Below are 23,404 nucleotides of genomic sequence, written 5' to 3'. Positions count from 1 at the left end.
CAGGTAGCGTGATGCCTCCAGCTTTGTTCTTTTTGCTTAGGATCGTCTTGGCTATGTGGGCTCTTTTTTGGTTCCATATGAAATTTAAAGTAATTTTTTCCAATTCTGTGAAGAAAGTCAATGGTAGCTTGATGGGGATAGCATTGAATCTATGAATTACTTTAGGCAGTATGGCCATTTTCATGATATTGATTCTTCCTATGCATGAGCATGGAGTGTTCTTCCATCTGTTTGTGTCCTCTCTTATTTCCTTGAGCAGTGTTTTGTAGTTCTCCTTGAAGAGGTCCTTCACATGCCTTGTCAGTTGTATTCCTAGGTATGTTAGCCTCTTTGCAGCAATTGTGAATGGGAGCTCACTCATGATGTGGCTCTTTGTCTGTTATTGGTGATTAGGAATGCTTGTGATTTTTGCACACTGATTTTGTATCTTGAAACTTTGCTGAAGTTGCTTATTGGATTAAGGAGTTTTTGGGCTGAGATGATGAGGTCTTCTAAATATTCAATCATGTCATCTGCAAATGGAGACAATTTGACTTCTTTTCGTAATTGAATACCTTTTATTTCTTTCTCTTGCCTAATTGCCCTAGCCAGAGCTTCCAATACTATGTTGAATAGGAGTGGTGAGAGGGCATCCTTGTCTTGTGCTTTCAAAGGGAGTGCTTCCAGTTTTTGCCCGTTCAGTATGATATTGGCTATGGGTTTGTCATAAATAGCTGCTATTATTTTGAGATACATTTTATCAATACCTTGTTTATTGAAGGTTTTTAGCATGAAGAGCTGTTGAATTTTGTTGAAGGCTTTCTCTGCATCTATTGAGATAATCACGTGTTTTTTGTCTTTTGTTCTGTTTATGTGATGGATTACATTAATTGATTTGCAAATGTTGAATCAGCCTTGCATCCCAGGGACAAAGCTGACTTGGTGGTGATGGATAAGCTTTTTGATGTGCTGTTGGATTTGGTTTGCCAGTATTTTATTGGGGATTTTCACATCAATATTTATCAGGAATACTGGCCTAAAATTTGTTTTTTGTTGTGTCTCTGCCAGGTTTTGATCTCAGGTTGATGTTGGCCTCATAAAATTAGTTAGAGAGGAGTCCCTCTTTTTCTACTGTTTGGAATATTCCAGAAGGAATGATACCAGCTTGTCTTTGTACCTCTGGTAGAATTCAGCTGTGAAACCATCTGGTCCTCAACTTATTTTTGGTTGGTAGGCTATTAATTGCTGCCTCAATTTCAGAATTTCTTAATGGTCTACTCAGAGATATGACTTCTTCCTGGTTTAGTCTTAGAAGGGTGTAAGCGTCCAGGAATTTATCCATTTCTTCTAGATTTTCTGGTTTATTTATGTAGAGGTGTTTATAGTATTCTCTAATGGTAGTTTGTATTTCTGTGGGATCAGTGGTAATATCCCGTTTATCATTTTTTATTGCATCTATTTGATTCTTCTCTCTTTTCTTCTTTATTAGTCTGGCTAGTGATCTATCTATTTTGTTGATATTTTCAAAAAACCAGCTCCTGGATTTACTGATTTTTTTTTTATTGCATTTTAGGTTTTGGGGTACATGTGAAAAACGTGCAAGGTTGTTGCATAGGTGCATACGTGGCAGTGTGATTTGCTGCCTTCCTCCCCTTCACCCATATCTGGCATTTCTCCCCATGCTATCCCTCCCCAACTCCCCACCCCCCCACTGTCCCCCCCACTCCCCCACAACAGACCCCCGTGTATAGTGCTCCCCTCCCTGTGTCCATGTGTTCTCCTTGTTCAACACCCGCCTATGAGTGAGAACATGTGGTGTTTGATTTTGTGTTCTTGTGTCAGTTTGCTGAGAATGATGGTTTCCAGGTTCATCCATGTCCCTACAAAGGACGCGAACTCCTCGTTTTTAATGGCTGCATAATATTCCATGGTGTATATGTGCCACATTTTTCCTGTCCAGTCTATCATCGATGGGCATTTGGGTTGGTTCCAGGTCTTTGCTATTGTAAACTGTGCTGCAATGAACATTTGTGTGCATGTGTCCTTATAGTAGAACGATTTATAATCCTTTGGATATATGCCCAGTAATGGGATTGCTGGGTCAAATGGAATTTCTATTTCTAGGTCCTTGAGGAATCGCCACACTGTTTTCCACAATGGTTGAACTAATTTACACTCCCACCAACAGTGTAAAAGTGTTCCTATTTCTCCACATCCTCTCCAGCATCTGTTGTCTCCAGATTTTTTAATGATCGCCATTCTAACTGGTGTGAGATGGTATCTCAATGTAGTTTTGATTTGCATTTCTCTAATGGCCAGTGATGATGAGCATTTTTTCATATGCTTGTTGGCCTCATGTATGTCTTCTTTTGTAAAGTATCTGTTCATATCCTTCGCCCACTTTTGAATGGGCTTGTTTGTTTTTTTCTTGTAAATCTTTTTTAGCTCGTTGTAAATTCTGGATATCAGCCCTTTGTCAGATGGGTAGGCTGCAAAAATTTTTTCCCATTCTGTTGGTTGCCGATTCACTCTATTGACTGTTTCTTTTGCTGTGCAGAAGCTGTGGAGTTTGATTAGGTCCCATTTGTCTATTTTGGCTTTTGTTGCCAATGCTTTTGGTGTTTTGGTCATGAAGTCCTTGCCTACGCCTACGCCTATGTCCTGAATGGTTTTGCCTAGGTTTCCTTCTAGTGATTTTATGGTGTTAGGTCTTATGTTTAAGTCTTTAATTCATCTGGAGTCAATTTTAGTGTAAGGTGTCAGGAAGGGGTCGAGTTTCTGCTTTCTGCATATGGCTAGCCAGTTTTCCCAACACCACTTATTGAACAGGGAATCCTTTCCCCATTGCTTGTTTTTATCAGGTTTGTCAAAGATCGGGTGGTTGTAGATATGTTGTGTTGCCTCCGATGCCTCTGTTCTGTTCCATTGGTCTATATCTCTGTTTTGGTACCAGTACCATGCTGTTTTGATTACTGTAGCCTTGTAGTAGAGTTTGATGTCTGGTAGTGTGATGCCTCCCGCTTTGTTCTTTTTGCTTAGAATTGACTTGGCTATGCGGGCTCTCTTTTGGTTCCATATGAAGTTTAAGGTGGTTATTTCCAGTTCTGTGAAGAAGGTCATTGGTAGCTTGATGGGGATAGCATTGAATCTGTATATTACTTTGGGCAGTATGGCCATTTTCACGATATTAATTCTTCCTAACCATGAACATGGAATGTTTCTCCATCTGTTTGTGTCCTCTCTAATTTCGTTGAGTAGTGGTTTGTAGTTCTCCTTGAAGAGGTCCTTTACATTCCTTGTTAGTTGTATTCCTAGGTATTTTATTCTCTTTGTAGCAATTGTGAATGGCAGTTTGTTCTTGATTTGGCTCTCTTTAAGTCTGTTATTGGTGTATAGGAATGCTCGTGATTTTTGCACATTGATTTTGTATCCTGAGACTTTGCTGAAGTTGCTTATTGGATTAAGGAGTTTTTGGGCTGAGATGATGAGGTCTTCTAAATATTCAATCATGTCATCTGCAAATGGAGACAATTTGACTTCTTTTCGTAATTGAATACCTTTTATTTCTTTCTCTTGCCTAATTGCCCTAGCCAGAGCTTCCAATACTATGTTGAATAGGAGTGGTGAGAGGGCATCCTTGTCTTGTGCTTTCAAAGGGAGTGCTTCCAGTTTTTGCCTGTTCAGTATGATATTGGCTGTCGGTTTGTCGTAAATAGCTTTTATTATTTTGAGATACGTTCCGTCGATACCTAGTTTATTGAGGGTTTTTAGCATAAAGGGCTGTTGAATTTTGTCAAAGGCCTTCTCTGCATCGATTGAGATAATCATGTGGTTTTTGTCTTTGGTTCTGTTTATGTGGTGAATTACATTTATAGACTTGCGTATATTGAACCAGCCTTGCATCCCCGGGATGAATCCTACTTGATCATGGTGGATAAGCTTTTTGATGTGCTGTTGTAATCGGCTTGCCAGTATTTTATTGAAGATTTTTGCATCTATGTTCATCATGGATATTGGCCTGTAGTTTTCTTTTCTTGTTGAGTCTCTGCCAGGTTTTGGTATTAGGATGATGTTGGTCTCATAAAATGATTTGGGAAGGAGTCCCTCTTTTTGGATTATTTGGAATAGTTTCAGTAGGAATGGTATCAGTTCCTCTTTGTATGTCTGGTAGAATTCTGCTGTGAACCCATCTGGACCTGGGCTTTTTTTGGGTGGTAGGCTCTTAATTGCTGCCTCGACTTCAGACCTTGTTATTGGTCTATTCAGGGTTTCGACTTCTTCCTGGTTTAGGCTTGGGAGGAGGCAGCTGTCCAGGAATTTATCCATTTCCTCCAGGTTTTCTAGTTTATGTGCATAGAGTTGTTTGTAATAATCTCTGATGATGGTTTGAATTTCTGTGGCATCTGTGGTGATATCCCCTTTGTCATTTTTTATTGCATCTATTTGGTTATTCTCTCTTTTCTTTTTTATTAGTCTGGCTAGTGGTCTGTCTATTTTGTTGATCTTTTCAAAAAACCAGCTCCTGGATTTATTGATTATTTGAAGGGTTTTTCGTGTCTCTATCTCCTTCAATTCTGCTTTGATCTTAGTTATTTCTTGTCTTCTGCTAGGTTTTGAGTTTTTTTGATCTTGCTCCTCTAGCTCTTTCAATTTTGATGATAGGGTGTCAATTTTAGATCTCTCCTTTCTTCTCATGTGGGCACTTATTGCTATATATTTTCCTCTAGAGACTGCTTTAAATGTGTCCCAGAGATTCTGGTATGTGGTGTCTTCATTCTCGTTGGTTTCGAAGAACGTCTTTATTTCTGCCTTCATTTCATTGTTTATCCAGTCAACATTCAGGAGAAAGTTGTTCATTTTCCATGAGGCTGTGCTGTTCTGGGTTGGTTTCTGAATTCTGAGTTCTAACTTGATTGCGCTGTGGTCTGAGAGACTGTTTGTTATGGTTTCCGTTCTTTTGCATTTGCTGAGGAGTTATTTACTTCCAATTATGTGGTCAATTTTAGAGTAGGTGTGATGTGGTGCTGAGAAGAATGTATATTCTGTGGATTTGGGCTGGAGAGTTCTGTAAATGTCTATTAGGTTTGCTTGGTCCAGGTCTGAGTTCAAGTCCTGGATATCTTTGTTAATTTTCTGTCTCGTTGATCTGTCTGATATTGACAATGGTGTGTTGAAGTCTCCCACTATTATTGTGTGGGAGTCTAAGTCTCTTTGTAAGTCTTTAAGAACTTGCCTTATGTATCTAGGTGCTCCTGTATTAGGTGCATATATATTTAGGATCGTTAGCTCTTCTTGTTGCATTGATCCTTTTACCATTATGTAATGTCCTTCTTTGTCTCTTTTGATCTTTGTTGCTTTAAAGTCTATTTTATCAGAGATGAGAATTGCAACTCCTGCTTTTTTTTGCTCTCCATTTGCTTGGTAAATCTTCCTCCATCCCTTTATTTTGAGCCTTTGTGTATCCTTGCATGCGAGATGGGTTTCCTGGATACAGCACACTGATGGGTTTTGGCTTTTTATCCAATTTGCCAGTCTGTGTCTTTTGATTGGGGCATTTAGTCCGTTTACATTTAGGGTTAATATTGTTATGTGTGAATTCGATTCTGTCATTTTGGTGCTAGGTGGCTGTTTTGCCCTTTGGTTGATGCAGATTCTTCATTGTGTTGATGCTCTTTACCTTTTCGTGTGTTTTTGGAGTGGCTGGTACTGGTTGTTCTTTTCTATGTGTAGTGCCTCCTTCAGAAGCTCTTGTAGAGCTGGTCTGGTGGTGATGAACTCTCTGAGTTCTTGCTTGTTCACAAAGGATTTTATTTTTCCTTCACTTATGAAGCTTAGTTTGGCTGGATACGAAATTCTGGGTTGAAAGTTCTTTTCCTTAAGGATGTTGAATATCGGCCCCCACTCTCTTCTGGCCTGTAGGGTTTCTGCTGAGAGATCTGCAGTGTGTCTGATGGGCTTCCCTTCTTGGGTAACCCGACCTTTCTCTCTGGCTGCCCTTAGTATTTTCTCCTTCATTTCAACCCTGGTGAATCTGATGATTATGTGTCTTGGGGTTGCTCTTCTAGAGGAATATCTTTGTGGTGTTCTCTGTATTTCCTGGACTTGAATCTTGGCCTGCCTTGTTAGGTTGGGGAAGTTTTCCTGGATAATATCCTGAAGAGTATTTTCCAGCTTGGATTCATTCTCTTCGTCACATTCAGGTACACCTATCAAACGTAGATTAGGTCTTTTCACATAGTCCCATATTTCTTGTTGACTTTGTTCATTCCTTTTTACCCTGTTTTCTCTAATCTTGCCTTCTCGTTTTATTTCATTGAGTTGATCTTTGACCTCTGATATCCTTTCTTCTGCTTGGTCAATTCGGCTGTTGAAACTTGTGCATGCTTCACGAAGTTCTCGTGTTGTGTTTTTCAGCTCCATCAATTCACTCATATTCCTCTCTAAGTTGTCCATTCTTGTTAGCATTTCGTCAAGTCTCTTTTCAAGGTTCTTAGTTTCTTTGCATTGGGTTAGAACATGTTCTTTTAGCTCACGGAAGTTTCTTATTATCCACTTTCTGAAAGCTGATTCTGTCATTTCATCACACTCATTCTCCATCCAGTCTTGTTCCCTTGCTGGTGAGGAGTTGTGATCCCTTGTAGGAGGAGAAGTGTTCTGGTTTTGGGTGTTTTCATCCTTTTTGCGCTGGTTTCTTCCCATCTTTGTGGATTTATCCACCTGTTGACTTTGTAGTTGTCTTTCTGATTTTGGTAATTTTAAGTCTGCTGTGGCAGAACTCATAAACCCCCTGCTCTTCTCCCCAGGTGTTCTGTCCCAGGGAGTTATGGTTTTATGATGTTCCCCTGTGTGGTTGCTGTTTTCTCTGCCCACAAGGTGGCAGCCTAGTCACACTCAGGCTGCAGAGGCTTCGCTAAGCTGCTGTGGGCTCCACCCAGCTTCCGTGTGAACTTCTGGGTGTAGTTAGAACTGCTTCCGCTATGTTGGCCCGCCCCTGTAGTGACGGAGTCTCTGTAGTGGCGGGTTGCCTTGGTAGATTGCCCTGGGAACAGCAGGGTGCCTATGGAGAATGCCCCTCCTCCACAGAGCTGGACCGTCCCGGTTTCAGTTGTGTTTGCAGTGGCGCTTTTTTTTTTTTTTTTTTTGCTCGGGAATCTCCTGTCTTCACTCCCTGTTTCAGGTCTTCTTGCTGGGTAAGAGGGGACACCGTCTCATCTGATCTGCCTCCGGAGCCGCTGCGTTGGCTAAAGCTGCGGCTCTGAGATTAGTGGCGCTGGCCTGGCTCCCCGTTTCAGCTCCCCTTGCTGGCTTATAGGGGACTCAGACTCTCTCACTCTGTACAGTGAGCCGTTGCCTCAGGGTGCTGGCCCAGCGGCTGCGCCGTTCAAACCAGCGGCGCTGGCGACCCGTGTGGCTCCTCTGCGTGTGAATCTCCTGGTCTGTGGGCAGTAAAAATCAGTCTGGAAATACGGCGTCCACTCACCCTCTGTGCTTTCTCTTGGAGCTGCATTCCTGAGTTCCTCCTAAGCGGCCATCTTGGATCGATCTCCCTGATTTTTTTTTTTGAAGTTTTTTGTATCTCTATCTCCTTCAGTTCTGCTCTGATCTTAGTTATTTCTTGTCTTCTGCTAGCTTTTGAATTTGTTTTTTCTTGCTTCTCTAGTTCTTTTAATTGTGACATTAGGGTGTCGATTTTAGATCTTTCCTGCTTTCTCTTGTGGGCATTTAGTGCTATAAATTTCCCTCTACACACTGCTTTAAATGTGTCCCAGAGATTCTAGTACACTGTGTCTTCATTCTCACTGGTTTCAAAGAACATCTTTATTTTTGCATTCATTTCGTTATTTATCCAGTAATCATTCAGGAGCAGGTTGTTCAGTTTCCATGTAGCTGTGTGGTTCTGAGTGAGTTTCTTAATTCTGAGTTCTATTTGATTGCACTATAGTCTGAGAGACTGTTATGATTTCCATTCTTCTGCATTTGGTGAGGAGTGTTTTACTTCCAATTATTTGGTCAATTTTAGAATGAGTGTGATGTGGTGCTAAGAAGAATGTATATTCTGTTGATTTGGAGTGGAGAGTTCTGTAGATGTCTATTCAGTCTGCTTGGTCCAGAGCTAAGTTCATATTCTGGATATCCTTGTTAATTTTCTGTCTTGTTGAACAGCCTAATATTGACAGTGGGGTGATAAAGTCTACCACTATTATTGTGTGGGAGTCTAAGTCTCTTTGTAGATCTCTAAGAACTTGCTTTATGAATCTGGGTGCTCCTGTATTGGGTGTATATATATTTAGGATAGTTAGCTTTTCTTGTTGCGTTGATCCCTTTACCATTATGTAATGCCCTTCTCTGTCTCTTTTGATCTTTGTTGGTTTAAAGTCTGTTTTATCAGAGACTAGAGTTGGAATGTTTTGCTTTCCATTTTCTTGGTAAATCTTCCTCCATCCCTTTATTTTGAGCCTATGTGTGTCTTTGCACATGAGATGGGTCTCTTGAATACAGCACACCAATGTGTCTTGACTCTTTATCCAATTTGCCAGTCTGTGTCTTTTTATTGGGGCATTTAACCCATTTACATTTAAGGCTAATATGGTTATGTGTGAATTTGATCCTGCCATTATGATGTTAGCTGGTTATTTTGCTCATTAGTTGAGGTAGTTTTTTCATAGCATTGATGGTCTTTACAATTTTTTTTTTTTTTTTTTTGCAGTGGTTGGTGCCAGTTCTTTTCCGTGTTTCATGCTTCCTTCAGGAGCGCTTGTAAAGAAGGCTTGGTGGTGACAAAATCTCTCAGCATTTGGTTGTCTGTAAAAGATTTTACTTCTCCTTTGCTTATGAAGTTTTGCTGGATATGAAATGCTGGTCTGAAAATTCTTTAAGAATGTTGAATATTGACCCCCACTCTCTTCTGCCTTGTAGAGTTTCTGCTGAGAGATCCACTGTGAGTCTGATGGGCTTCCCTTGTGGGTAGCTTGACCTTTCTCTCTGGCTGCCCTTTACATTTTTTCCTTCATTTCAACCCTGGTGAATCAGATGATTATGTGTCTTGGGGTTGCTATTCTCGAGGAGTATCTTTGTGGTAGTCTCTGTATTTCCTGAATTTGAATGTTGGCCTGCTTTGCTAGGTTGGTGAAATTCTCCTGGATAATTTCCTGAAGAGTGTTTTCCAACTTTTGGTTTCATTCTCCCCGACACTTTCAGGTACGCTGATCAAATGTAGATTTGGTCTTCTCACATAATCTCATATTTCTTGGAGGCTTTGTTCGTTTCTTTTCACTCTTTTTTCTCTAATCTTGTCTTCTCACTTTATTTCACTGAGTTGATCTTCAATCTCTGATATCCTTTCTTCTGCTTGATCGATTCAGCTATTGAAACTTTTGTATGCTTCATGAAATTCTCATGCTGTGTTTTTCAGCTCCATCAGGTCGTTTATGTTCTTCTCTAAACTGGTTATTCTAGTTAGCATTTTGTCTAACCTTTGTTCAAGGTTCTTAGCTTTCTTGCATTGGGTTAGAACATACTCCTTTAGCTTGGAAAAGTTTGTTATTACCCACCTTCTGAAGCCTGCTTCTGTCAATTCATCAAATTCATTCTTGTCCAGTGTTGCTCCCTTGGTGGAGAGGAGTTGTGATCCCTTAGAGGAGAAGAGACATTCTGGTTTTTGGAATTTTCAGGATTTTTGTGCTGATTTCTCCCCATCTTTGTGGATTTATCTACTTTTGGTCTCTGAAGTCAGTGACGCTTGCATGGGGTCTGTGGGTGGATGTCCTTTTTGTTGATGCTGAAACTATTCCTTTCTGTTTGTTAGTTTTCCTTTCAACAGTCAGGCCCCTCTGCTGCAGGTCTGCTGGAGTTTGCTGGAGGTCCACTAGAAACCCTGCTTGCCTGGGTATCACCGGTGGAGGCTGCAGAACAGCAAATATTGCTACCTGTTCCTTCCTCTGGTAGGAAGGGGTATCAGAGGGGTACCTGCCAGATGCCTGTCAGAGTTCTCCTGTATGAGTTGTCTGTTAGCCCCTACTGGGATGTGTCTCCCAGTCAGGATACCTGGGGGCCAGGGATCCACTTGAAGAGGCAGTCTGTCCCTTATCAGAGTTTGAGTGCTATGGGAGTTCTGTTGCTGCCTTCAGAGCTGCAAGGCAGGGATGTTTAGGTCTGCTGAAGCTGTGCCCACAACCGCCTCTTTTCCCAGGTGTTCTGTCCCAGGTGCTCTGTCCCAGGAAGCTGGGGGCTTTATTTTTAAGTCACTAATGGGCTGCTGCCTTTTTTTAGAGACGACGTGGAATCTAATGAGTCAGTCTGTCTGCAGTGGCCATGCTGAGCTGTGGTAGGCTCCACCTAGTTAGAACTTCCCTGAGGCTTTGCTTACATTGTAAGGTTAAAACCACTTACTGGAGCCTCAGCAATGGCGGATGCCCTTCCCCCCACCCAGCTTGTGCATCCCAGGTTGAGCTGAGACTGCTGTGCTGGCTGAGAGAATTTCAAGCCAATAGATCTTAGCTTGCTGGCCTCTGTCGGGGTGGGGCCCACCAAGTCGGACCACTTGGCTCCCTGGCTTCAGCCCCCTTTCCAGGGAAGTGAACGTTTCTGTCTTGCTGGTATTCCAGGCGCCACTGGGGTGTGGGAAAAAAAAAAACCTGCTGTAGCTAGCTTGGTGTCTGCCCAAATGGACACCTAATTTTGTTCTGGAAACCCTGGGCCCTGGTGGTGGTACAGGTACAGAGGGAAACTCCTGGTCTGCGGGTTGTGAAGACCGTGAGAAAAGTGCAGTATCTGAGCTGAGTGCAGGGTGCAGACCCTAGTGGATTCCCTCAGCTAGCAGAGGGAGTTCCCCGACCCTGGCGCTTCCCAGGTGAGGTGACACCCCACCCTGCTTTGACTTGCCCTCCTTGGGCTGCACCCACTATCCAACCAGTCCCAATGAGATGAACCAGGTACCTCATTTGGAAACGGAGAAATCACCTGCCTTCCATGTCAGTTTTGCTGGGAGCTGCACACTGGAGCTGTTCCTATTTGACCATCTTGCCAGCAATCCCCCAGCACATTTTTTTTTTTTAAAAGCTAGGGAATCAGCGGGATTCTGGAAACTGAATTCCCTGAGTCAGTGCTAAGAGATCAAGTTTTCCCAGGCAAGGCATTTAGCTTATTAAAGTTCCCAACCTTTTCCTCTGATCACAGTCACTGTTTCAGGATGCTATGTGCAATGAGGGTTTCATCTTCGATGGCTGTGCTCTGTTACAGGAAAGAGAAGGGCCCTCTTGCCATGTGGGGTCCATGTGTGTGATTTGAGCCCCAACCAGTGCTTATTCCAGGCAATGTGTGGGGGGAATGAAAAACTTTCTCCATGCTTTAAAGTGTGGCATAAGTACAGGATGTCCTAAGAGAGTCTTCGTTTCATAGAATCCTCACTTTCCAGGTTAGCTCATTTACTAAATGTGTAATTATTATTTTAACTTTGTATCTCTGCATATCTGTTCTTTGAGATAACTTCACAAGTCAGAATCAAATCATTTGAACTTATTTCTCACCTGAAAAATAGTTAACTGAGCTACAGAAAATTCCTAGTCAAAGGTAGAAAGCAAGGTATCAGACAAGGAATTAGTTAAGGGAACTAAATTCAAATCAATATACTAGTTGAAAACTTCTGTAAATCAGTATTGGATCTTCATGATTCTTAATCAAGAAGCCAGTTAGTAATTAATGGGCATTGAAACATACCTAATGTGCATTAGGGACTCAATGAAAAAGTCTAAAAATATATTTTCTTTGTGAATTTCAGAGTGAGTCTTCATCATAAGCTAGAGGTAGATAAAGTCTGAGAACTTACTCTGTACCCAGATCCTAAACTAAAGATTCAAACCAGGTCTGCCTGACTGTACCTCATGTACTCCCAATATCTAGGTTATACTGACTCTTTCCCAAAGAAAAACAGGGCCAGTAATGCTAAAATACACCCCGCCACAGACATAATGATCATGATAATCATACTAGGTCTGCTCTGAATGTCAGAAAATAAAAAAAGCATCAGGGAAGTAGAAACTAGCATTCCAGCTGTATCGCCATCTGCCTCACCCAGCCTCCCATGTTGTTCCTGCTTTGGAAGTAACCACCTTTCATGCATCAGCATTTGGGCTGTTTTCCCAACTGTCAAACTTTACCTTACCATTTCCATTCTCACAACTCAGGTAATCACTTCTTCTTTCATCTTTCTTGGACCGTTCCCTTTACTTGGACAGCATGGTCTACATTCCAGACATTTCTGCCCAGTAGCAACTGTATAGTCATTTGGTTACCAGTGTCATTGGAAGGAAGAAAATAGCTCTTGGGGCCAAGGTCTAACATAACAATTTATGGTTATAGTAATGGGTTCATCCTGCCATCTGCTGGGATGGACCTCATATAAATTAGCAAATAAACAAATGGCATCCATGTGCTGGCCATTTTGTTCCCATGTTGTGGTTTACTTATGTAATTGATAGCGGATGCTCTCATTAGAAGCTTTTAGCATATCAGAGTGATATTGGCTTGCTGGGAAAAAGTTGCTGGACATTAGCTGGTTGTACAAATTAGCTATATCCTTACTGATTTAAATTCAACAAATATTCACTAAGCATCTACTGTGTGTGTAAGGTTCTGGGATATATATTTAATGAAGTTCCCCCCTGAAATCCTACTGAAGAGTAAAAGTGTGGTGTCTGGATGAATATAACTGGTATTAAAATCTCTGCTCACAAATTATCAGCAATATGACCTGAGACAAATTATTTAATCCCTTTAAGCTTAGGTTTCTTCATTTGTAAAATGGGGGAAATAACATCCAGTTGTTTTGAGGACTTCATGTACATAAAATATCTAGCAAAGTAACTCGCACATAATAAGTGCTCAGATAATTATATTTGTTATTAGACAATACAGCCATGCCTTGGTATCCATGAGTGAGTGGTTCCACCACCCTTGAGGATACCAAAATCTGCAGATGCTCAACTCCAATGGTGGAGTATTTACATATAGCCTTTGTACATCACCCCATAAACTTTAAAGCAGCTGTAGATTATTTATGATGCCTAATAAAATATAAATGCTGTGTAAATAGCTGTTAAATTGTATTCTTTTTAATCTGTATATTTTCACTGTTGTGCACTAAAATTTTTTTCCTGAATATTTTCAATCTGTGATTGTTTGAATGCAAAACCTGCAGATATGAAGAGCCAACTGTATTATGCTCATTTTGCTTTTTAAGAGATGAAGAAACTGACACTTAGGGAAGTGAAAGGGACTGTGAAGACCTGGCCTAGGGTCTGGGCTTTGCCTCTTTCTAGCTGGGTGTGCTTGAACGAGTCACCAAACCTCTATGGATCTCAATTACCTTACCCTTGTTAGACCTTGCTTGGTACATAATAGACACTCAATAAATACTTGGTGAATGAATAACAGAAATTGCAAACAAACACCTAGCTGAGTTCTCAGGTTCCTTCCTAGTTCTAATGGGCCATGTTATCATATCTCATTATATGCATTCTTGTATTGCAGGAGTACCTATCATAGTCATGAGAGAAGATAACTTTTTGGGTCTTTAATTTGTTTATTCAATTTTCATCAAAGACTTGTTCCTCACTGAGGTTAATTATTTTAGTTCTTTTACTTTTGAAAGAAAGCTATTAATTTAAGAAAACTGTAAGTGTGAAGCCCATATTAATTAATATGTGTTAAAATTATGCATGGTTCAACAAACACTGTCATACAATTTGCAGATAAATGAAGCAGAAATAAAAGCTAGCGGGAGTACTATATACTCTGAAACCATACATATACATTACAAAATCATGTTTTCCTTGTAATTAATATCAAGGTCTGTCTCCTTGGGTAATCAAAATCTAGGGAAGAGGCAGAGCTACCAGGCCCTAAGGTGGAGCAAATATGTATTAGTTAATAATTTTCCTCTCTCTTTCCTCTTCCTAGATATTTTTTCAAGAGTTCCTTGTGGAAGTATATGAGTTCTATGGTGGATTGCAAAAATGGGCACAATACTTTGCTCCTCCTCTCATCAAGAGGTGAGGTCTATTTTTCCATCATTTGAATCTGTGCTGGCCTTATGACTTGCTTTGACCAATAGAATGTATTAGAAGTGACAGTGTGCAAATTTCAAACTAGATCTCAAGAGGGCTTTGTAGCTTTCATGCTTGATGTTCTTGGCACTTTGCCATTATGTGAATAAGTCCAGGCTGGCCTGCTTTGGGATAAAAGACTATGTGGAGCAAAGACAAGCTGTTCAAGCTGCGACAGCCCTATGCCAACCAGCTCCCAGCCATGTTAAGTGAGCACCACTAAGACCAGCAGATGAACTTTCCAGCTGAGCCCAGCTCAAATTGCCAATTCACAGAATTACAGGGTAAAAAATGCCGTGTTTTAAGCCACTAGGTTGGGATGGTATATTACACAGCAGAAGATTACTGATAGAAGGTCAAATCTAACAATATTCCAACTAAGCATGCTCACTTATAGGCTTTTGTGTTGACTGGCATGGTTTCTTTCATTTGGTATATTGTATATGCAGAATATACCCATATAATTTATCTTTCAAACCAATGTGCTTTGAGAATAAACAGGTACTGTCCTGGGTAAACTGGGATGTATGCTCACCTTACATGTGCAATAGCTTATTGATGGTTATCTCTTTATGCTTTCCTTAATCACAGAATGTCATGGCTGGCAGGGAATCTAGAGACCTTCCAACCCTTGATTCACAGAGGAGAAAAAATGGGGTCCAGGGTTGAGAAGTATTTTTCCCAATGTTGTACAGCTCATCAGTTGTGGAGGGAAAACCCTTCACTGTCAATGTGGTAGAATGAAAATGCTCTGGAGTCAAGAAACTTGGGTTCAAGTCCAGCTTCTCTTGCACAGCTGTACAATCTTGCTCTGTGGTTATATGTGGCCATGCCATATAAAGGAAACCATGCCTGGTTTCCTTTACTAAACTTAGAGCTCCTTAACAATAGAAATAGTGAATTTTGTACATTTTTTTTTTTTTTTTGAGACAGAGTCTTGCTGTGTCACCCAGGCTGGAATGCAGTGGTTGCAGTTGGCTCACTGCAACCTCTATCTCCTGGGTTCAAGCAATTCTCCTGCCTCAGCCTCCCAAGTAGCTGGGATTACAGGTGCCTGCCACCACACTTGGCTAATTTTTGTATTTTTTGTTGTTTTAGTAGAGATGGGGTTTCACCATGTTGGCCAGGCTGGTCTTGAACTCTTGAACTTGTGATCCACCAGCCTCAGCCTTCCAAAGTGCTGGGATTACAGGTGTGGGCCACCACGCCAGCCAATTCTGTGTCTTTAGATCTCTTAAACACTAGCTGAGACCCAGTGTTTGGCACATAATAGGTGCTCAATAAATATTTATGAAGGAAGTTGAAAAAAGTGTCCTTCATAAGAGTCTCTTATTTCTGCTTGGAACAGCATAGAGTATACTCAGAAAAAGAAAAGAAATCCAGTCCATTCCAGGGCTGGCACTTGGGGGAGGAATGAAGGAAATCCCCACTGGCTACCCTGCCCATGCTGCAGGGGCCAGCTCCCAAAGGGGGACTGCACAGGGAGAAGGACACTGTGGACAGCTCTGTTTTCTTGCTCTGTGCCTTTCGGGATTGTAGCACCAGCCAGAGCAGTTGTCCTGACCCAGTAACGACTGCCTTGACTGACTTTTGTTGGTTTTCCAAAAGTTACCAGTTAGGAAGTTGGGAGCTTTTGATCTTCTCTAACAGCTTCTTTGACCTTTCACCTCGAATTACCAAGAGGATGAACACTTTGCCAGCCCTTTCTCTGAGAGGTCCTCCTAACCCTGAGAGCCAAGGACCTTGATTTCCTGGCATCTTCCTCCCATTCCTGCACATCTTCCTGACTGCCTCAACGGTTGTGTGCAAACATCCTCTCATCAGCCAATTGGCCCCTCTGCTGGGGGCCACACCACATGAGGTCCTTTTTGGGGATTTAGAAAACTGTATCTGTCATTCCCTGATTTTCTGCCCTAGGGCCAAACAAAAGCATTGCCCTAAACAGCAGAGCAATGGGGGGAAGAGGGAGTGGGAGAGAAAGCAAGGGTATTTCAGAAATGTCAACGTGGTGTGAGCCAAGAAAAATCAAACACATTCAACTGTTTGTTTGCTTGTGGGTTTTCAGGAAGGGACAGGCCTTTGCATAGTGCAGATGCTCTACAATGGCATCTTGAATAAAGAAACCTAAATATTGCTTTAAGTGAGCCACACCTGTGCCATGCATCTTTTACCAGGAACCCTCTTCTGTTGGGAGTCCCTACAAGAAGTAGTCCTTGCTTGTTGCCTACTTGACAAGATCTGGCTCTCCACTAGGCTGCATTATTTAAGGGCCAGATGAATGGGATGGGGTTTTTCTTCTGTCTTTTTCAAATGAGGGAGCTCTTGGAGACTTAAGATAAATTATGCTGTAAGTTATCAAAATATTCTATTCCAAGTGCTTTTAGAAAAAATTTTTTTTTTCAGTTTTCTATCTCTGGCATCATAAACATATGAAGAGAAGGCCAAGCAATGTGGTCACATAGATCTGGGTCTGGGTCTCAGCCTTACCTGCTGGGAAATGGCCAAGTATAAATTAGCTTCTTTGTGCCTAAGTTTCTTTCTACTTATGCCAGTAATATACAGATTCCTACCCTGGATGTTTGCTGAAGTTCCACAGTGTAGTTTACTGTGGGCCAATAACTCAAGGCCCTGGCTCTCAGGGTTGGGAAGGACTTTCGGAATAAATGCGGGCAAAATGTTCATCCTTTTGACAATCTGAGTTGAAAGATCAAGAAGGTATTAGAGAAGATCAAAGTCTCCTGACTGGCAACTGCTGGCAAATCAACAGGAATCAATCAAGGCAGTTGTTACCTGGGTTATAACAACCGCCCTGGCTGATGCACAGAACAGGAAAATGGAGCTGTCCCTGATGCTCTCCTCCCTGTGTAGTCCCCCTTTGAGAGCCAGCCTCTGCAGCGTGGGCAGGGTAGCCATGGGGCTTTCTCTCATTGCTCCAAGTGCCAGCCCTGGGATAGACTGGATTTCTGAGTATACTGTGTGCTATTCTATGCAGAAGTGACACTCTCACAAGGAACATTTAGTGCAGAATCTGATGCATATTAGGTATACAGTTTTGTTGAATGAATTTGTGTGTGTGGTGCTATACTAAGAGGTAGAGCTGCTTTTCCTTCTTTCTCATTAGTTTTTTTTTTTTCACCTCTGGGGCAATGGCCCAAGGATTCACTTCAACAACAGTGGGTGGGGGTATTCTCTTGATTTGGTCTATACTCAGATTGTACTTTGCTGATGTTGTGTTCGGAGCACCCAGTATATAACAGTAGATAATAAAATCGATTAAAGTAATGATAGTAACATAAGAGAGAGAACATCAGTCATGTAGGCATTTATACTATATAAATGCATCTCTTTAAATTATTTTTTGAATTAATTGAGTAATAATGTTCATAGTCGCAAGAATATGTAAGAAAAAGTGAGTAGCCTTCCTGCTTCAGACCTTCAGTGGCCTTTCTCAGAGATGATCACTGTGGTGGTTTTAAAACATGGTTGCAAATTCTTTGATACTCTTCCCATCAGGAGAGTGACATGCTATATGACACTGATCTATTCTAGGTAAACTTTTTGTTTCCTCCCCCTTTAATCAAGACACACCTATGACTGCTTTGGTCAGTAAGGTATAGCAGAAGTGAGTCTCTGTAACTTCTGGGATGGGATCATCACAGACCTGCAGCTTCTGTCTTCTGTCACTCCAATATTCACTCTTGGAGTCCTGACTGACCTCTTATGTAAAACATTTCACTATCCTGAGGCCACCATGCTATGAGGAAGCCCAAGTCACAAGAAGAGGCCACATTTAGGCATTCCAGTAGACAGTCCCAGCTGAGCCCAGCCTTTGAATCATTTCTGCCCAGGTGCCAGAAACAGCAAAGAAGGCTCCAGATGATTGTGACCCCAAGATAAGATACAAGTAACCCTTCAAGTCTTCCTGCTTCAGGCCACAGACATTATGGAACAGAGACAAGCCCTCCACAATGTGCCCTATTCAAATTCCTGATTGACAGGATCCAAGGGCAGACTAAAATGGTGGTTGTTTCACACCAGTAAGTTTTGGGGTAGTTTGTTACACAGATTTGATAATCTGAACAATCACCATAACTGTGTGATTACTCTATTCAGAGAACTTTGTATCTTATATACAATTTCTCCTTTTCTTTAAACTCAAAGAAAATTTTTTTGATTACATAATAGTTGTATCTATTTATGGGGTACATGTGAAATTTTTATACAAGTGTACTTCCTTTTTCCTTTCAACACAAATTGAAGCAGATGCACCCTGTTATGTGCCACACTTTTTACAAGGAAACTATTTTAAAAATGCTTTACTTACAGATTTGCGAACGTCAGGTAAGGTAATCCAGAGAGGAAACACTATGGGGAAAACAATCAGAAACGTGATTTGCTTGCGGGTTTCGGAAGGCCAGGCAAGGCTGAGAGGCTGGTCCTCCTCATCGTCAGCTGTCTCTGTGGTCTGTGGTAGAAAAAGGTGCCATTAAACGAAAAAAAAAAGAAATATACACAGGCACAACAGTAGGAGCACAGAGCAAGGGCGGAAGCTCCGTGTCTTAACAGGAGTTTTCCGGACTCAATCCAGTGGCTTCATACATGGGTTTTTGAGGTTTGTAAGAAACAGTAATAGTCTGAGTCCTAGGAACAAAGTGCCCTAGAAACATTGCCAACCCATAAGCATGTAAGAATTTTCTTTTCTCTCCTTGAACACTCATCAGCTTCTCATGTTCATCAACTGATTATTCAACTGGAGTGGGCTACAACTACCATTCACCACCTTCTTATGAGAAACTGTGTCTGTGGAGGAGAAGACTTGATGACCACCATCTCCCCATCTTCCCATTTCCTTGAAGACAGAGTCACAAGATTCAGAGTCCTTGGGAAGGAGAGCACTGATAACAATATTTCTTTCTCTCTTTGTTTTTTAGAACACTGATTTCCATCAGGCAGATGAAAGTAACCACAGAAACAATTCAGTAATACTACTAAGAGAGGTTAACTTCCCACTGGCCTTGGAAGAGTCAAGCACATCGATTTTATGTAGTTGTGAGTTTTTTTTCCTTTCATTGATATTTTACATATTTATGGGGTACATGTTTTTTTTTTTCATGCATTGAAGGTGTAATGATCAAGTTGGGGTATTTGGGGTCTCCGTCACTTTGAGTGTTTATCATTTCTGCGTGTGGTAACATTCCAAGCCCTCTCTTTTGGTTACTTTAAAATACACAGTGAGTTTTTGCTAGCTGTAGTCAGCCTAGTCTCCCATGAAACATTAGAATTGATTTCTTCTATCTAAGTTTGTATCCATTGACCAACCTCTCTTCATTTCTCCCTCTCACCCCTACACCCTTCTCAGGTTGTGAGTTTTTCACCTGCTTAACCACAGTTGAATTCTAAACCATTGTACTTGTAGCCAAAGGTGACTTCTGCAAACATATGCCTCAGTCCTCAGAAACAGAAGGCAGAAGTCAAGCAAGACACTGAACCTGCACCGGGTGTCGGAGCCAGGGAACAAACTTCAGAGTTTCTGACTTGGCAGCCAGTGGCCAGCATTTTATTTGTCGTCAGCCACTGAAGTCAGCAGCTTCTGAAGTGAGAGCTGGAAGAGACGGAGGGAGGATATGGGCCCAGCAGGGTGACCATTAGCCTGTCAGATGGGCCCTCAGCACTTCTAAAACAGCACTGTAGACATCATCAATCACTCGCTTCCCTGCTTGTTTAAAAATGAAAGTGCAGCAGTGGACCACGCATCAGATCTAAAAATATCAACAGGAACTTTTCCACTGATGCTTCCTTTTGAGACCATATAAATAAAACTTTAGAAAGCTCTCATTCCTGGGGCTCTTGCTTCCAGCACTGCACACTTTCCAAACAGTAACAGCACCCCACTCCAGCGCCTGTGCCCTTAAAGAGGTGGCAGGTGTGGCAGGCTTAGGTCAGCTGGCCTCCAGGAGAGGTCAGTACTGGACGAGAGGCCAGGCTCGCAGCAGTGCTATGTCATGTTTATCTGGCAAACCTGAGGTCCTGTCCAAAGTATGTGTAGTGGTTTATGCAATCTCTTCAACTCTCTCTAGGAGTTAAAATTTGAAATAAATAATAATAAAAAGGAGATAACAAGCCATATTGAAAAAGGTTGGTAACAACAGGTTCTTCTGCTTTGGGTATATGTCCTTGGCAGTGGGTAAAAGAATTTGTAAACAGTGAATATGAGGAAATTACGGGGATTAGCTATAATAAGGCAGAATCAGGAAGCTGGCAGTTTATTTTGGTCCCCTGGATCCTTATTAATGCACACCTCACACTTCCTATTTCTTTGCTATGAAATTCTTATGTTACTCTATCCATTGCTTTCTTTATTTCATCCTCAGGGCTCCCATCTTTGATGGAAGCTTGGTGTGCCGGCTCTGGTCCCTCTTCTATGCCACTTCCTCTCTCCCTTGTGGATGTAGCAGGTGTAGAGAATATTATTCCCTATTGGGCTCACCAGCCTCCCAAGATGTCACCTGGCTACGTGAATAATCTCTGTGCCCTGGGGCCAGTGTGGATTAGGGAGACAGGTATATTTTCCTGTCTGTTCCCTCCCACATATGATCATTCTTATTTAACCCAAATGAATCACTTTCCCCTTCCCACCTGGCAGATGCCCCAGAAATGCACATGGGAGCCTTGGGGTATTGCCTCATTCTTAATAAATACTCCATCTCACATGAGAGAGAGGATTTTTTTTTTCCAGCAGAGGGTCAGTCAACTTGCATGAAGACCCATCAAGCTGATGAGTTCATTAAGGCTCCTCCCCCTTCTGGCACTGATGCCTCCCCCAGCTCTGTTCATCACTACTATCCACAATCTAGCAACTTGTCTCTCAACTTCAAGCTAACCTTTTTCTGAGAAAAAACAAAAGCAACTCTTCATGATTCATATCATTTTAATGACACCAACAGATGGTGACATTTCATCAATAGCCCTTCTGCTTATAACCTATGGATTAGCTCCTTTCTCCATCTGCCAAAGTCACCAGGCAGGCATTGCCACTAGCAAATAGCAGAAAATAATTGTCTGTTTAGATGCATAAGCTCTAAACACACTACTGTCCAATGCAAACAATTAGCTATATTGTACAGCTTCCAAAGCTGCACTGGAGGTAGCTGTTGCTAGGGCAGAAATGGACTAGAAGAGACTGTCTCAGGCTGTGCCAACAGGGCTCTCCCTGGAAACTTCACAGCCTCTTGGGGGTCAAGTCCTGCTCTAGGGAAGTACAGCAGCCTAGAATCCTGGGGTGGATTTGAGAGGTGCCCCAGGAGCAAGGCTGTCAGCATACTTTAGGTGAAATTCTCTTTGCCAAGTAAAGTCTCACTCTGGCTCAATGGGAGACAGTTTGCAAGCTGGTTTGAAAAGTGGAAGAAAAAAAATACTGTTCCAGGTTTGAGGCTCATTTTATCTTTGTCCAAACTGGATGCTCCAGGGGAGAGGCCACTGAGGTGAGGGCAGTGATTTTCCAACTTTTGCTAGAGTTGTGGTACGCTGGCTTTGACCTTGTGACAACTCGCCCTTACCTCCAAAAACTTCTGCAGAGAGTCCACAGAAAACAAAACGAAGCACAATACTTCAGAAAGAAGTCAAATGGCTTTTCATATAAGGGCTTAAAATAGTTTGATATCTGCTGGGGTCTCTGTAGAAGCCCTAGAATTGTGCAAAGCTTTAGGGCCTTGTAATCTTTGATATGAAAAATCTGACACAAAAACATATGACTTGAAGTTCCCATATGGTGGGTGGTGGTGTGTTAGTTGTCAGAACTTAAAAGAGTTAGTGCAGCATGCTGGGCAGAGTAGGTGGTAGAGAATCAGAAATCCTGAGTTCCAGTTTCTGCTCAGGCCCATGATTCCTTGGGGAGTCAACACCATCACCTGCAAGCAGTCACTGAGCACCTACAGGTACAAAGCACTGCATTCAATTCGAGGAGTCTTGGATTTAACAGGTGAACCAGAACAGAAGATTCCAAAGAATTGTATTTATCCAGTTACAGGGATGCCGGCAGGTTATGTGGCAAGAAACGACTGCTTGTCTTCACATATCTATTCTGCCTATTATGGACTGAATTGTGTTCCCCCCAGTCAAGACCCTTCCTCCTCTCCCCCCACCAAAACTTCATCTATTGAAGCTGCAACCCCTGTCAGTACTTCAGAACGTGACTAACTTCGAGATAGGATCTTTAAATTAAAACAAGGCCACTAGGGGTGGGTCCTAATCCAATCTGCCTGTTATTCTTAGAAGAGAAGATTAGGACACCAGGAGAGACAGGAGGGGTTCCTGTGCACTAAGGAGAGGCCACATGAAGATGAAGACACAGCATGACGGTGGCACCGGCAAGCCAAGGAGAGAGGCCTCCGAGGAAACCAACCCTGCCAAACAGCTGGAGCTTGGACTTCCAGCCTCCAGAACTGGGATAAAGTAATTTTCAATAAGGTAACTTTTAATAAATAAAAAGCAATACAGTGTAGCAACTATTTACACAGAATTTACATTGCATTAGTCACTCTAATCAATCTAGAGATGATTTAAAGGACATGGGAGGGTATATGTGTGTTACATGCAAATTTATACCCCATTTTATATTAGGGCCTTGAGCATTCATGGATTTTGGGATCCAAAGGGAGCCCCATGGATACCAAGGGATGACAGTACTGCCTTTATGCTTCAATAAACAGAAAGCTTGCTTTTACCTAGGCCTGGAATAAAGAATCTGGTTTTCAGCCTTTTCCTTGGCAAGGTGTGGCCATGTGATTAAGTTCTGGCCAAAGGATGTATTGGAAGTGTGCTCCACAACTTCCTGGACCTATCTTTAAAGGGTGGGGGTATGTCCTTGCTCCCTCCTTCCTGCTGGCTATAGGGGACATTTTGGCCAGAGCAGAAGATAATCTTGGGCCATGGGGTGGAGGAACAAGGCTCTGAGTTTCTGACACCCATCAAGGGCCATGTGAGCCCTGGACTGCCTATACTAATTTTGAGAGACAATGCCAAACTGATGATTGATTGCAATGCTTCCAGACAGTGGCACCCACAAGCTATGACTTCATTTGCTGAGCAGCCTGGCATCACTCTACAAATTACATAGGAAGCAGGAATCTGGTCTCTTTACATCTTAGTAATGCAGGTCAGGGGGTCCCATGTTAACACTAGACAGGATGTCAAAATGCAGGACTGAACACTGGTTTTCTCACTGTTTATAGGAAGTTCTGCTCAAGTCACAAACCCAGTTCACATCACGATATGTTCTTTCTCACAAGGATAATAAAAAGAGCACTCTCAAAAATTCTATCATC

At 42.0% G+C, this 23,404-nt stretch overlaps 1 protein-coding gene and 1 long non-coding RNA gene across 4 annotated transcripts in view; one reads left to right on the top strand and one right to left on the bottom strand.

Moving 5' to 3' along the window:
* The window catches only part of SLC24A2 (solute carrier family 24 member 2), a 293,748-nt gene that overhangs the window by 21,620 nt on the left and 248,724 nt on the right, over positions 1 to 23,404 (bottom strand). For all 3 annotated transcript variants that reach the window (XM_012449991.3, XM_012449994.3, XM_012449992.2), the window contains one exon: positions 18,406 to 18,546. In XM_012449991.3, coding sequence (XP_012305414.1) covers positions 18,406 to 18,546 — 141 coding nt within the window. The remainder of the gene's footprint in view (positions 1 to 18,405; positions 18,547 to 23,404) is intronic.
* Positions 13,942 to 22,521, top strand: LOC105715576 (uncharacterized). The gene is made up of 3 exons (XR_001107064.3): positions 13,942 to 14,027; positions 19,013 to 19,130; positions 22,353 to 22,521. It is a non-coding gene; the product is annotated as an uncharacterized LOC105715576 (long non-coding RNA).

This window comes from Aotus nancymaae, unplaced genomic scaffold, assembly GCF_030222135.1.
Source record: "Aotus nancymaae isolate 86718 unplaced genomic scaffold, 86718_ANA_hifiasm-v0.15.2.pri h1tg000003l, whole genome shotgun sequence".
Classification (NCBI taxonomy): Eukaryota; Metazoa; Chordata; class Mammalia; order Primates; family Aotidae; genus Aotus; species Aotus nancymaae.
The sequence above is the reverse complement of the archived record's forward strand: the minus strand, read 5'-3'. Positions and strand labels throughout refer to the sequence as shown.